Source organism: Platalea leucorodia (assembly GCF_965183815.1).
Source record: "Platalea leucorodia genome assembly, chromosome: 11".
NCBI classification, from domain to species: Eukaryota; Metazoa; Chordata; class Aves; order Pelecaniformes; family Threskiornithidae; genus Platalea; species Platalea leucorodia.
The window spans coordinates 5,118,880-5,135,370 of NC_138833.1; the positions used below are offsets into that span (position 1 = coordinate 5,118,880).

The 16,491-nt window shown below is 37.5% G+C and overlaps 1 protein-coding gene across 1 annotated transcript in view; it reads right to left on the bottom strand.

The window, feature by feature from the left end:
- SLIT3 (slit guidance ligand 3) overlaps positions 1-16,491 on the bottom strand; it is a gene marked incomplete at both ends in the record, with an annotated part of 527,658 nt that overhangs the window by 493,541 nt on the left and 17,626 nt on the right. The window contains 2 exons of the mRNA XM_082324538.1: positions 5,118-5,189; positions 8,033-8,104. Coding sequence (XP_082180664.1) covers positions 5,118-5,189; positions 8,033-8,104 — 144 coding nt within the window. The remainder of the gene's footprint in view (positions 1-5,117; positions 5,190-8,032; positions 8,105-16,491) is intronic.

Consider the following 16,491-nt stretch of genomic DNA (forward strand, 5'->3'; position numbering starts at 1 on the left):
GATGCCTCTAGCAGCCCCAATTTACCATTCACACCCTCCTTAGCGGGGAAAAAACCAAGTGTAACGAGCTGTCTCGGCCTTTTGGCTAAGATCAAGTGTAGTATCGACGAGCTGTCTTGGGAGCAGAATACAGGCAAAAGGGTATCGTTTCTCACTCCTAAAGCACCACTTGTTCCTGGGGCATTTGGTAGCGAACCTGGTACTACACTAACTTACATGTGGTAGTTTGAGAAGGAAGAGGGAAGTATGCAAGTAATAAAATTGATTAAATATCAGACCACAGCTCTAAATCCATTTTAATGTGTCTTTGTTCTCCAGCATTTCCAGATAAGCGTTTTATGATCACTGACGTCCAATTAGATATGTTATGCATAATGTCATAGGGAAATGGAGACACAAAACAATAAAGCTTTTTTCTGAAAGGTTACATTCAAACTGTCTTACATATTTACAAATCCATATGGCTTCATAAATAAGTGTAGTGTGTGCAGATCCAGAAAAACATCCAGAAAAACTGCACGCACTGCAAACCTTGTATAAACACTATAGATTTGTCCATGCTGCCAAAGATTTGCAATAAGCTTTTGTTTACAACAGCAAAGAACTGTCCAATGCTTTTATTATTTTGCCCGCAACTCTGAAGCGCTCAGCAATCTTTCCACTCAGCATGTTAATTATGGAAGATGCTTTTTGTATTACATGATTTATTTAAAGCCTGTTCAATCTCAATTTATGAAATCCAGATTGTGAAGCATCGCATACCAATTTATTCTTCTCCTTAGCATCTTTGGTCACTAATAGCTATTTCACAGAACACTATGCCAAATAAATATACTTTAATAGCTTAATCAAGCATTTAGGAAGCTGCTTACAAAGACTCGATGCACAGTAGCATCTCTGCAATTAAAGGTCAAATACAATTTCCATTTTGACCTCTCAGCATGCACAAAACCAAAACCATACATGTATATGCTAGGGTTAAAATCTGGATTCTAGCCTTTTTTTTTTTTTTTTAAAAGCTAATTATTTTTCCCAACTTCATTTCCCCCCCCTCCTTTAAACAACAAAAACACATTTTTAGTGTTTTCAGATGTCGAGATCTTTTATGCTAGCTAAAGACAATAATTTGAGTAGAAAGAACCAGCCATCAGCCAAAGTCCAGTCTTTTGAAGATAATACAGCTACGTGACAATTTCTGGCAGTTGGCCGTGGAAAAGTCAGGATCGGTTGGTGTCTTATATCCTGCCTCATTTTTCTCATAAATGTGTGACATACATCTGGCTCTGGAATAAATTTCAGTTCATCCTTTAGGCCCACCAGTATGCCTCATTCTTCTTGATCCTCTTTGCAAACAAAATTTCATAATCATTTTATCTTAAAATCATGCACTGCGTTAATAGCAAACCATACAGCTGAAATGCTAAAATCCCAAATAAATTTGGGTACAATACACTGTGCCAGTGTAGCACTATGTCCGTATGGGCATATGCACACTACTTCAAACCACAGAAAACAAAACCAGGAAAGAGGATCAAAGTCAGACCTTTTACAGTTAACTATTAGGAAAAAAACTGCAGAAGGTAACTAGAAAAAAAGAAGAACTACAGTTTCTGAAGCCTACTGTACACCAACGGGCACAGGTGGTGTTCTAAAATTGTTACCCTGCTACTGGCAAGGAGGGCAGACTATCAAAATTTACAACTGGCACTTTCAAGTTTCAGCAGAACATTTCCATAGTTTCTTAAACACTTATCGAACATACGCATACACCTGCCCTGCAAAGTCTATCCTTCAACATCAATTAGTAGTATTTTTTGGCAAGCAGCACTTCGAAGCCAGAGGAAAGGTGCTAGCTAGAGAGGCCTGCGAGAAGATAACAAGCCTGGGAGGAGACGTACTGAGGTCATTCTAGTACATCAGACATACAAATCCCACTGACGCGTAGGCTCCGCAAGCTTTGTAGTTTCTCCACTTCAGTATTACACCGCACAAGAGCACTGGTGGTTTGTCTGGGGCTCAACAACAGTGCAACAAACAGAAGGTAGTAAGCTGCATGCACCGATTATACCTATTAATGTTGCCTCTTACCTACTTGACTTTTTATCGTCAGCTACCTCACCATTAATCTTTATGTTTTGGAAGAAAACTACAGAAACTTATTGGAATAAAACCACTAGAAGCATTTCTGGTTTTCCATTATGGGGAGCACCACTGGATATTCTCAAGAATTCTGAATCTTAGGACTCAGCAGAACAACTTACACTAAAACCACTGAATTTTGCTAAAAGGCAATAGTTAAAATCCCTGCATACTTGGAAAGCTGAGGAAAAATATGTCAAAGGAAGACGTGGCTTCTACCTTCCACAGGACTTCATTTCTCCACTTCATTTTAACATGCATTGCATTATGTGCTTCCTTCAACTGATATTGGCAGACTTTATTAAGCTATTACACAATTTTGACAATATCCTGCCCTACACCTAAATAATGCCTTTAGATGTGCCATTGGTATTGTAAGCATTAATCTCCCACCAAAACAAATTTTAAAAAAATCAGAGTAAAATCCCAATAGCTAGCGTCATCGTCACGGTATTTTTGGCAGCAGTGGTTAACAGCTTTACAGACATTTTATTCAAAATTTGCTTAGACTGTTATACAGGGCATTTCAAAGAAAATTCTGCTAATTTACTCGGTCAATAATGATGGATTTGCTTCAATATCCAGAAAAGTGAAAATATATTGAGCTAAGATAACATTCACCTAAGGTTATGGCCTTTGAATGATCACCATGGGGCGGGGAATGGAACAATGTACTTCCACTGTTACTTTGAATGCAAGACCTTCATATATGCTATTTTGCCAGAAACAGAAATTACTTTTGTTTTTTAAAGTCTGACCCAATGCAGCTGCTTTGTTTAAAAAGAAGTTAATGATTACTTTTGCATCCACTTCAACAGATAAAAAAGAACATTTTTCCAAAATTGAAGCAATATAAGCAATTTTTATTTGTTGCCTGAAAGAAATTAAATGGAAAAAAGCCAGTTTTTTTTTAAATTCAACCATCATACTTTCTCAATTAACATTTTGCAATGTTTGACAATACTTAATAAAATAGCTTTAATACTACCTAAAATGTTGCAATTTAGCCTTTATAAGTTACGCCAAACTTTCCACAGTTCATTCTCCAAAGCCTACTGACTCATAGCAAAAAAATCAGATTTATAGTTTTGTCCTAAAAATGATTTAAGCTAAAATACCAAAAAGTTGCAAGTTTCCAGGCCTCCCTTTCATACTACATTCATTTAGGAAATATTTTAATGACAGGCAATCCTAAAAGAGAAGCAGAGATGCAGTATATTTAACAGGCCAAGTTAAGAGTTCGCACCGGAAAAAAAAAAGTAAGACTTTCAAAGACCACATACTTAAACAGACACTATTAAAGGTATCATATTTCCTAACTTCTGGTTTCACAAAATACATTGTTTTCATTTGCTAACAGAGCAGGCTGTACAGTAAAACACCACATTAAGATGACATTTGAGTATCATCTCTGGTTACTAATAGCTAGCCCTTCTCCCAGATTTTTTTTTTTTCCAAAACTCATTTCATAGTTTAAGTAAATCTATCTTTATTTAAATAGAGATATGAGAGAGATTTATACACACACACACACATATATATATATATAAAGTGAGCTTAAAACTAGGACTTTGTTAGAATACTGACTCTCAAAGATGAGCTATAATGTGAACAAACTGTTTTCTACAGTGTCAGGCTATGCTTAATTTTGGCAAATTAAGCTGGTTATTTTTTACTGCCCAAGAAATGTGAAATGAATCAGCTATGGCAACACTCTTAGAAAACACTTAAACAACGCTTAAAAAGTGTTTTCTAATTGAATATTGGTACCAGGAACAGAAAAAAATGGGTTATAAGGCATGTGAGTTAAAATTCTGATTATTGCCATAAATGGAGCTTTGCAATTCAAGACAAAAATCCTGAGTAAATTAATTTTAAAAGTTCAACGCACTACTTAAACAACTTAAATGCAAATCTAATCCTGAGATCATCTGAAACAGTTTTAGTACAGCATATGCTCAATACTCCAGACTTCTCTTGAACAATTGCTAGTGGGAACTTAACTCTTGAAAGCTGCTTTAGAAAATACCAATTAAAAAATACCAAGTCCTACACCAAATCCCTTGCAGATAACTGTGTTAACAATCAAGGATAAAAAAACCTGCTTCTCCATTTAACAAACAAGCATTCCAAACTAGCATGCGATTTTGTTCTAGTCACCTACCTCTAACAACGAATAATTCCCAGAAGTATTTCAGTATTACAGAGATTTTGTTCCGCTCCCATCACAAGCAGGCAAAATTAGCATTATCATGAAGCCAGGTTAAACAATACACCCAACTAGGAGTGACAACTGGATCCAGCATTGCTTTTGTACTTTTTGATATTTAAGTTTATACTCTTGCAGGGCCAGTAGTTTTCTATAAATCGGATTCTGTATTGAGAGACCTCTTATCTTCACCTTTTTTAAAAAAAATAAATTTAATTGCTATCAAAAGCAGAGGAAATCTAGTCTTTTCTCCACTAAGTCTAGCATGATACCCCAGAATCCACTGGTGTCAGTGGCATTATGCAACTTCAAGGGGAATGAAGTTAATCAGAAAATTAAGTCTAAAGGCAGTTTTAGAAATACTGTGGTTCTCAAAGGAGACACCTGCAACTTCCACGAGCACAGATTTATATATATATTATATAAAAATATATATTATATAGTAATATGAAATAATTATAAACAAATCTTTCTTCACCTACATATCAAGAGTTGCCCAGATAATGTCCTTTTGATAATGTTGTTAAGATTCTGGTGTCACCGACAGTTCTATTTTCTTGGTAAGCAATTGTACATTTTATTTCAAGTATTAGCTGTCACGCAATATAAATCCAACTGTGTTTAAAAGCATACTTTAATTTAGGCAGGTACCCATGTCTCTCTTTTTCTTAAAGGAGGTTATTTTTTTAATCATGAAATATGAATGACCATTAACAGTGAGGTAGAAAAACTGTAGATTTTCCATAGGTATGTAAATAGAGATACTTACAGCCGTTCAAGTTGTTTTAGATCCTGAAATGCTCCACGTTCTATCACACTAATCTGATTTTCTTCCAAGTGTCTGCAATTCCAGAAATACCAGTTAATTTTTAGACAACAGAATAAAAGACCTTCCCCACTTCTCTTCACACATGCTACAAAATTGCTTTTCACAGAAGTACCAGTTATAATTAGAGGTTATTAAAAAAAATCTGGACAGAACAGCACTGTTTCTTTAGATCACTAACAGGAAACAGATTCAAAAATTGCCTCCTGACTGCCAGATTTGGTAAGTGTTTTTGTTCCTAAACTTTTATAACCATAACTAATATGCTCAGGAAGACGTTGGTCTAGAGGCTATTACATCCTTAGTATACTACTCTTAGTTTACGTAATATAATTGAGATAACTGACTCCTGCGGCACATAGCAGGAACCCACTCAATGTCAACATATTTTTTTGCCCAGTCTTTATGTTCTGCAAAGATTTCAGGCTTGCCCCAGAGTAAACCATTTGTAAGTAATCCCAAGTGGTTCAATCCCTCCAGAAGTACAGCCACGGCAGCTATGTGTGACAACTGCATGCGGTCCCGCTGTACAACAGGGTGCAAGAACGTAGGGGAATACTCCCAGGTTTCTGCTGTGTCCGACCCTGCTTTTCCTCACCCCCTGAGGCTGAGACAAGGCTAAGTTATAAGCAATGGAGACTGACTTCTCTTTGATTTATGCTCTGCAGGAAATGACTATTCATTTACACAGCAGAAACGCTCTTTATAGGTAAAGTGAAAGCCAAGGAACAGAGATACCACTAGGCCCATTTAAGGCGACCTTTTCCCTCTCTCAGTGCTGCCTTCCAGCACACACTCATTTTCTGCTTCTGTAAGAGCACTCAGACGCATGGACTAAATCTCCAGGCTCTCTGACCATTTTACGTGCCTTTAGCTACAACACAGAAAGGAAGAACTTAACACAGTAAGCCTGGGCTCAGCTAAGACTAACTAGTGAAAAAGCACTATTCTTGCCTGTTCTCAACAGCCACTCCTCTGCACTCAATGCTACGAGGATGCTCAGAGCTGTTCAACTGGATAGCAGTTGAGAAGATAGACAGCAGGAGAGTACTCCACAGCTAAGGCCACATATGAAGATCAAAAAATAAAATTAAAAAAATCCAAACATGTGAACCAGAGAGGCATGTTCCTAAAAGGAGGGGGAGGAAAAACTGCATGAGGAAAGGGAACAAGCTGAAGTTATAAGGGATAAAAGGAGAAGGTGCACAAAGGAATGTTTTGCATCTATGTGGTCAGTTTGAGACCAGTAGCTTTTTTTTTCTGTTGTACTGTTCTACCAGTTTCTGGATCACTTGTTTGTGGTCCTCACGCTGATGCCTGAAAACAGGAGGAGACTACCTTCCTAGGAACTCTGGGACAGGTTTCTGTTTCTGTGCTTCCCACTCTACCCCATCACACATGGAGGAAAAAAAGAGGTAAAAATAGGGTGTCAGTAATTTAGAATAGCCAGAATTATGAAGAGACCATAAGAGAAAGCAAAAAAAAAAAAAAAAAAAAAAAAAAGAAAAATCTGAAGGACTTCTAGAGACCAAAGTGCACAAAGTAGAAGCTGCATAAAATAAAATCAGAAAAACAGCAAACACGTACCAGATATGACAGGAACATGGAGAATAGGGGAACATGCAACAATGAACAAAACCGGGTACGTTAGCAGACAGTGAAATGGCACGTCTTGGGTTTCAGATGGTCTTCACATATTGGAAGACAAAGCCATTATTAAAATATATATATATAAGGGCATTCAGTATAAATGACTGCAGCGGCATTAGGCAATGTCTGCCACTATAAAACAAACCAACCAAACCAAAACAACTCCTGACATTAATGATAGTATCGTACATGTATTTTAATAGACTTCCAAAATGGTATTGACAGTTGGGATGGGAGCCAAGGAAATCTAAACAACTCCACAGCGCTCTCATCTCTATGAGAGAAACACCATAGGAAAAGTCTTCCAATAGATTTGAGATGTTTTCTTAGTATATGCCAACCTGTTCAAAAGTGTTAAGGTAGCAGAAGAGACGAGACTTTCTTTTTCATTGGCAAGATTCAATTAATTAATTGATTGAATTATCACTAAATAACTGTAACAGTTCAACAGTTGCAGCTTTAAGGACTTATTTTAGAAGATTCTCAAAGGAAAATATTAACTGCAGAGGGTAACCTTAAGAATTACAGAAAGGAATTTCCAGGGGGTGCTGGTGAGATGACTGGTGTGCTGCTTGACTTCTGATCGCTGTTTGTTTCAGAAGAAGCAGTCAGAGTGACAAATTCTATAGACTGATGTTTCCCCTTTTGATGTTCAAAGCCTATTTACAAGTACAGTCAAGCTCTTGACTGATACTTTTAGATCAATAGACAGCACCACCTAAACTTTTTGTATTGATTACTTCATATTAGACTAAAAAAATTCACAGGTTTCCTTGGGTACAACTTCTACAGCTATCAACTATCCTTAATCTAAGTTCTGCTTAATCTTCTGCAAAAGTGCTATTTATGGGACTGTGCCTTAAAGTGACCAAAATCTGAAAGTCCTATTTGCTAGCATATCAGTATAATTGATTCATGCATAAGTGATTGTAAAGTGGACCAAAATTTTTACCACTGTATTTATTAAAAGCCAATGATAAATACAAACAATTAAATAACTCTGGAACTACATTCAGACTTTAGCATGGAACTAAAATTTACTGTTTCGCATCACAAACTGTTCTAGTTGCCTGGTTTAAAAGAACACTAATAACTGAATAACGTGCAGAAATTATTACTAGCATTTGATGTCTAGAATTATGTATGTTCTTAGTACTAGCACCCTAAAATAGTCTTGTAAAGACAGACAAGTTTCGTGTTATACTCACAAGACACGGAGATTCTTCAGTCCCGTGAAGTCTGTCTTCGTGATTCTTGTGATATTATTTTTTTCTAGATCACTGCAGGGGAAAAAGAAACCAGCATTCAGGCACTATAACTGACATCCAAAATTCTGTTAGCAGAAAGTATCTCCATCGGTGGAGCATCTATCAGCTGCTCAAATTGTACAAAGTAATGTTTCCATTAAAATCTCGAAACGCAAGCCATCAATCTTGATGCAGTTTGCCTCCTCCTCTGAGTACATTGCTCTCATACAACAAGTTTCTTCCATTTTTATTTCTAGTATCAGTGCTCACTATATGCTTCTTTCTCCCTCAAGACTACAGTCTTGTAAGGGGCTAAATATATTCAAGACCCAATTGGTATAATACAGCTAAAACAGAGTACTCTGCCCCAAAATGAAGATCAAACTCTGGGGTTATTCTAAACCCAAGTGAGTCTAGCCTCCTGCAGAAACTTAGGCTACACAGAGCTCAAGGAGAGAATAACTTACTTTAGTGACTCCTAAGTGTGGTCTTACCCAAATGATTGGAAGATTTGCAAAATTAGAAAAGAGCTTATGGGGTTGTTTTGGTTTTTTTCCCCCCAAGCATCCTAATCAGACAGCCTCCTGTTGCCCACTTTTTGGAAACGCTGGTTTTCAGAAGATAACTGTTCATCACACTGACCTGTTTCCCATATACGTTCACCCTTTGCCAACTCCTACATTCTATCTTTAAACTCTCAATTTCCCAACACCTCTGTTATGCGCCGACACATTTTCCTTGTGTGGTCACATACCAAGTATTACCTCCTGCATTCTCTTTCAGTCTGTGCTAATTTATGCTCTATATTCACAATTAATAAGTAACTGGCTGCTTCTGCACCACAGGGAAAAACCCACTGTAACCAGACACCTCGAGCTGCCCACTTTCCTGCAGCTTTTCTTTGGAGTGAGCACACCAAAAATACAAAAGAATTTCATGTCTAAACTTATATCTTAACAGAACAGACATCAAAATCGAACACTCTAGTTTGAGACAAATTCTATTTAATTCACAGAAGAGTCAAATTGAAAAATAAAGGAATTTATAAACTAATCCTTCTTGCAAGACTGATCCTATACTTAAGGATAGCTCTCAATACACTAACTTTGGTGCCTTTAGAGTCACGACAAACCAAAAATAACTCCCTTTCTTTCCCAACATAAAGAGTCTTTCTGTAACTTCATTTCAAAAGAGTATACCGAATACCTGCTGGTGCTATAGGCCCTCTGTTGCTGTTCTCTCCCCTCTAGACTTGCCTTTGCTAGGCACCCCTCAAGTTCTTCTGGTTGAGCATGTCCCGTTGTTTGGGGTTTGTTTGGGTCTTTTTCTGCCCAGAATGTTTTACCTGACCTAGTGCTAACCTACAGGGACAAGGCAAACAGCTAGTCTTTCTTCCTGGTCTTCAGCCATGCTTATTTTAACATAATAAGCAAAATGCAGCAAAATTACAATTAATAAAACCAGATATACTCTCCATCACGTCACCACGAATTTGTTCTGAGTGTCAGCTTCCTAGGTACATGAAGCCTTTTATGAAAAATAAATTTTCTAATATTGGAATAAACTTTTTTCTTTCCAAGTCACATTTTATGTCTACCAAAAGCTGCTAAGTACCAAAAATACAAGCCTTTGGGCTAACAGTTTCCATGCCAAAAAAGCATTCAGTATTTTTCTAAAGATCATGAGATTATAAACAATACATTCTGACAAATTTTGTTGTCTATTGCCATTGAATGAAAACAATCTAATATGAAAAACTACCCATGAAGCTAGACATTCGTTTTCTAAAAGAGAACATCAGGTCACAAACCCACAGCAGGAAGCAGAGGTTTTTCCTATGCAATTCAGTTTTACTATAGTTCCCGCGTTAATGTGCGCTGGGATAACCCCTCTCTTGTATTCACTCCCATTTCTAGGAAAATTCAAAGACAAAAAGCAAGATTACAGTATTATTTTTAAGTACATTTGGCAATCATCTGACACCTGCACAAACCTTGACCTTGAAATAGTTTCTGAAAATCAGATGGGTGTTCCTAAGCGCTGTTTCAAGTTGATGATTTCTGTAGGTACAAAAGGGAACTCAAGGAAAGGGGGGAAGTCAGAACTTCCAGGAATGCCTCAACCACCACGTTTGTATGCTGAAAAATGCTGCAGAGATGGCTGTCTAGGCTGGCTTCTGAGTGCCTAGCAAGTAATACCGCAAACAAAATGCAAAAGCTCTTGAAGTGTTGAGAACAGCTTAATCATTTGTAATCATTCATATACCATCCTACAGGGGGGAAAACGTGCTCCTGGCTGGCACAATTTCCAGGAATTCTCCGTCACGCAGTTCCATACAAGCCTTCTGGTATGGGCTGCTACTTACGCCCCTCTTTTTTCACTTCACATGAGATCCTATTAGTAGGATAGAACTACTATGTGAGTGTTCAAACATAAATGATTATTTCCTTTGAATGAAGATCATTTTTCTCTGCCGACATGAAGTAATATTCTTCTAAGGTATTAAATGAAAAGCAATTGTCATGGTAACAAATTTCATTTTTCTAGTGTGAACCACATTGTCAAGTAAAGGCAGTTACATATTTTGAAGAAGTTTAAGCTTGTTAAAAGGTACATTTTCATTATTCAGAGAAGAAAGAGGACTGATTTTTTAGTATATCTACTAACTTCCCCAAATGCTTCTAACCATGAAAACAAAGAGTTTTGTCCTAATATGAACACTATCCTCCACTTACAAAAATGTAAATATTTAGATGAGCACAGGTAATTGTACTCATTCATCTGAGGAAATAACTCTTCATATTCCTAAAGATACATAATTATTTTCTCATGTGTTCCCTACATCTCAGATGCAAATCAATATGGAATTAACTCCTTTTAATGTCATTTTAACATCCGGCTGGCATTCACTACTGGAATCAAAAAGCTAAAAAATAAACAAACAAACAAAAAACCCACCAAAACACCAACACAAAGAACTAAACTCAATACAGCACGAGCCACTTCGTAACTGAGGCTGGCCTGGTACTTCGAAGCCTACAGCGACGATGATTAAGCTCACAGTTCACACTGACAAAAACCCCAGCCTCTATGTCTACAAGATTTGTGCCAGGGACAAACCAGCTGCAGTTTAAGACCTCCATCTTTTCCACGGCAACTTAATTTGCCATAGACAACAGGAAGAAAGAACATATTAAGGACTATTTAAAAAAAAAAAGCTAAACCCTAAAATTCAGACCAATAATTCTACACATTGACCATAGTGAGAATTTTTTACTGAATTCTGCCATTAAAAACAGAAGCCATATAGGCACAGAATACATAATACTTATGCATACCTTTTTCAAGCATTTGCACCAATTTTGCTGTGAATCCTTCTAAAGTATAAGCAAGACATTAACAGGACTGCGAGATGTACTAGAGTGCACAAATAAGTGTTTTATCATGTTGAAATCTATTTCTGATGGTTATTGATAAATGTCAAAATAATACTAATAAAATTCTTAAGTCATAAAATGGTTTAAAAACAGATGGAATAAACTTTTAAGAGTCAGTTTATGCATCTTACCACAGGACATACCTAAAAATAATAGAAGAAACGCATTCTCCTGTCAGGAAACCATTTTCTTTATCACAGATGGGAACTAAGGATAATGATAAGGAGATGAGGGAGAAAATATCCCTACATTTCAGCTACATGAACAAGAAAGTATCCTTGCTTGACTTATGTCAACTATATTTTAAAAAGGTCCATAAAAAACCCCAACAAACCACAAAACAACTACAGGGCACTTTCATTGCGTGTACCAGCCACTCTCGTCCATTTGCGTTTATCCTGATGATTGAATTGTGCTTTTCTCCAGGAATACCTTTGAACCACTGCCTACATTTTTCAGATTTTCCAGCTTACTTTCCTCTTCTGTTCTCAGTTCAGTTCTTCCACCCTGGTGCATCATTAACTACTCACTGGTGCGCCAGGGTGACCCGATTGCAAGAAGCATTGGAAAGAATTAAGTCTGGAGTAAGCAACGCATAAATAGCTTGCGTTTTATTTGCATTATGTTTCCCATCTGCTTTTCATGTCGTTCCTTCAGAAGTTTTCCCCTGCCTGTATCTCAGGAAAGGTCTAGCAAAGCACAGCGTTAAGCTGGCCAGAATTCTCCAAGGCAGACAGGAGTCATCTAAGGTATATGGGGCACCACAGTGTCCTTGGCCCTGCTTTTTGTCCATTTTGATGAGACTTAATTCCCAGCACAGCTTTACTCAGCTTGACCGACTCCACACCAACTCAGTTCTATTCCTCTCTGCTTTCAGCCCCAAGAACACTCCTGCTGTTCAGCATTCTTCCCCCGGTGAAATCTGCAGTTCCCTATTCTGAAAACGACTTTAACATTCCTTGATCAATACATATCTCGAGATTGCTTTTCCCTCTACTCCTGCAGATTGGCACAGACTATATTGTGTACATAATATCAATCCCTTCTGAGGGTTAGTATTTAAGTCGAAGGTTTCCATTTCTGTAAGTAAAATTACTTGGACAATGCTCTAACTTCAAGAGAGCTGCTCTTCATGAGTTCCCTTTCGTTAAACCATTTAGGATTTAATTGATAACTGCCGCCTCTGTTTTAGAAAGCAGTATTTACCTGCTGAACATTTGCCTGTTCCAGCATGCCCTCCCCTCAAGGCTTATCTGCCATTTGATGAAAAACAGAGTAAAACCGTGATGAGCTACTAGGTAACACTTCCTCCTCCTGTTCACAGTAGGTCTAACCCTGCTGCAAAGAGGCAGATTGCCACCGGTTACCCCATTAGTCAATTAAACTTTGTGACTGTGAAGTTACTGAACTAATGCAGACATTAGTGGTTTACAGCTGGTATTTGTGGGCAACATAATATTTTATGTTTCCTTTATAAAGTTTGGCAGCTGATTATGGCCTCACTAGTGGGTTTCAACTACAAAAAGCTAAACCTTAACATCTAATCTTGGTTGGCTTTCAAACACATCAGCATTCATAAGAACTGTTGGAAACAAACATAGCTTCGAAAAGAAATCGTCTGGGTCAAAGACATGGGGAAAAATATACTTTAAAGGTGAATTCAATTTATATTTAACCTCAGCAAATACCTATGTGCGGATACATTCACTCCGCATAAAATTCTTATTGTGCAGAATTTCTGCATTTTGCATAGTACGTGGGGCCAAGCAGATCTTAGATCTTACTCAACACATATATCTCGCCCCGCATGTACACAAGTCCAGCTACTACTCTTTGACATTTCACGCTCAGATAATATTGCCCCATCATCTAAGGAAACTCCGTTAAGGAATACAGGTCTCTTCTGGTACGTCAGCACTAAAGTTGATACCGCTCACCTAAAAAAAACCCTGAAACTATCATCTATACCAGCTTCAGTAAAGCTTTTGTTATTAGGTCTCTCTTGTCAATCTGTTTTTCTTTTTAGCATAAAACATGTTAAGGACAATACAGGTGTAGGGGCAGTTTAAGAAAACAGACATGGAAGGAATTAGTTCAGTGAGAATAGAAACTGAATTGGACTAGAATGGTACAAGACATCATGAAAGCAAGTTCAGATGAACTATTAAAGGGAGCTTTACTCTTAAACATGTCCTGCTATGTTCTAATAACAATTTATTTCAATACATATTTTGTAGATGTTGAAGACTAAGTCACACAATGTACACACTTATTACAAACAGGGATGTTTGGAGCAAACTGGAGCAAATCCTACTTCATAGCAAGAATTCCTCAGAATTGCTTCATCTTTCATTCTTCTCTGAAGACTTTTAAATGTTTCAAAGCATCTCCTACATTCTCTGGAGCACACCATTATGCAGCTTCAAACAGCACTAGGCATGCACAGATTTCCTCTGTTACATTACTTACATTTTAGTTGATAATTATTCTGCTTAGCCATTCAACTCCTCCAAAACATCTGGACACTTCTTCTCAATCCCCACCCTCTTCCTTGGCCTGTGTAAAGTTTATAACTTGAGAAGTAAATCCACTTGCTAGTTAGCACTACGTGCTTCTGTCTTCTAGACCCACATACCTTGGCAAATATACACACTCATCTTAGACAGCTCTGAGCCTGTATTTCCTTAATATACAAGATCAGAATTGAGTTTGACAACACATCACCACTACAATAAACATTACAACTCTCACAAAAGAGCCAACAAAAAAGGCAATCAAATGCTGAAGTCTTGCAACAATCTTCAAACCAATAATTCAATACTTAAAGAAAAAATCCTTATACAAAATTCAAATCCTTTTATACACAAGGATGCAAAAACTCAAAACAACACTACTAGACTGTATCAAGTTCCTATTACTCACATGTCATTTAGCTGCCTGCTGAACCCCCTATGCATTGTAGTCTCCAAGATAATCCAAAGCTTGGGCCCTCATCATACTTGCAAGTCTTGAACATACCCAGATGAATCCCCAACTTATTTCCTCAACTCTTCCAAGACTACAGGTTTTTTTTAAATCAGCTGCCCATTTTGGAGCTAGCTCCGGTTGCCTGGTTATGCTTTTCTAGGCACATAGAAGCCAAAGTCAAAAGCCTTACTAAAGCATAAAAACCAGCTAGCTCTCAGTACAACTCCCTAATGCTTTTGTTTGATTGTTAAGCCTGTGAGGTGTGGGCACTGAAGAAGTTCACACAGCTTTGAAAAGAAATCGTCTGGGTCAAAGACGTGGGGAAAATTATACTTTAAAGGTGAATTTAATTTATATTTAACCTCAGCAAATACCTATGTGCAGATACATTCATTCCACATAAAATTCTTACCGTGCAGAATTCCTGCATTTTGCATAGTATATGGGGCCAAGCAGATATTAGATCTTACTCTACTTTGCATCTCAATGACAAACACAAGTCCTAGATGGGCAGTATTTAGGAAAATATTTATTAATCCATTTGTCTTTAACCTAGGACGACATTACGTGAAATGAAAATACATACAAAGTGAAAGTAACCTGCTATCTAAGGAGACGGGAATCTAGGTCACCAGTTGCAACTTCATTCAAGTCCTTAGATGTTTGTTCATTTCTATTAATAAACAAAGAATTCAATAAGAGCAGTAGAGAAACTGCATACTGTATTTAAGAAAAATTAACTGCCATACACTTCAAAAGATGGCTCTTACCCAAGCTACACGGCACTAGGATTCTTTCCTGTCCAACTGCTTCATAAGTAAGGTAAGTGTGTACTTCTAGTCTCATAGAACCTCAAACACAAAATTTAGTTTCTGTTCCTGCTAAGTTTTCAAAGTCGCTACCACATACCAGCTCAAAGCCGTACACATTTGTGTCACATGTGGGACAAACAAATCAGCATACAACCCAATACTCGGGAAAGAATCTTGATTAAACCAACACCCCATGTAAGCCACAGGGAAGATGCATTTCTCTTCATCTCAGTTTTTGGTATTTCCTAACAAAGGAGGCATAAAATTCGGCTCGCACAGAACAACGCACGTAGGAATTAATGAAAATCTCTCCCGTCCCCCAAGAACCAAACAGGTCAGGATCCAACACACCATCTAGAACTCGCATCAAAACAAACCTCAGCTAGGACACAATTCATGGAACTGCCAAAAGTTCATGAAGAAAAGAAAAAAAAATGTCCCCACAAATTTAAGAGCAACTGTTTTGACAATATAGCACACATTCTTTGTTACGATTAATCTATAATACATTCCAAAGGATTTATTTTAAATGGTAAATCAACTTGGCAGTAACATTCAAAATACTTGAGCTAAAATTCAAGTGATAACAACTGAATCCGGATTCCTGAATCTAAAGAGTTACTGATATTTTTCATTAGCCCAATTCCTCCAAATAACTCAAGCAGCACACATTCTTGGGAAACAAGGTTTTTATTGTTTTGCCATTACACCACTAAAGGACTTTGTCGATCCAAACCACCTGCTAGAATGACAGCTGAGTCATCCCTTTACAATGTTCCTGTTTGATTTGTTTTCCCAACCCCCAGTCGCTACACAAAGTAACCATGAACACGCACACCTGAACTGGAGGAAACATGCAGTTTCACAGGTAAGTTAACCATTCACTTGGCTACCTACTGCACTCTGGAAGCTCAAAGCCACAAGGAATACCTTCCTGATACTTATGAAAGCCACCTGCAGGGTTGGAGGCAAAAAGTTGTTCACTAAAGCCCTCCTCTCTTTACCAGTACCCTTTTGTTCTTAGTTTGGGAACATGCTAACAACCATACCCATTAAAAAGGAGAAAAATCCACTCCCATGTGCGAATGTATCCACAGAGTAGCTTTTGGCTACTCTCTGCAGTCTTTACACGCCCAGTATCTGTTTTGTTATTTTAACCATTTTCCAGGATTTCTGTTATGGAGTTAATTTGTCTTTAATGGGT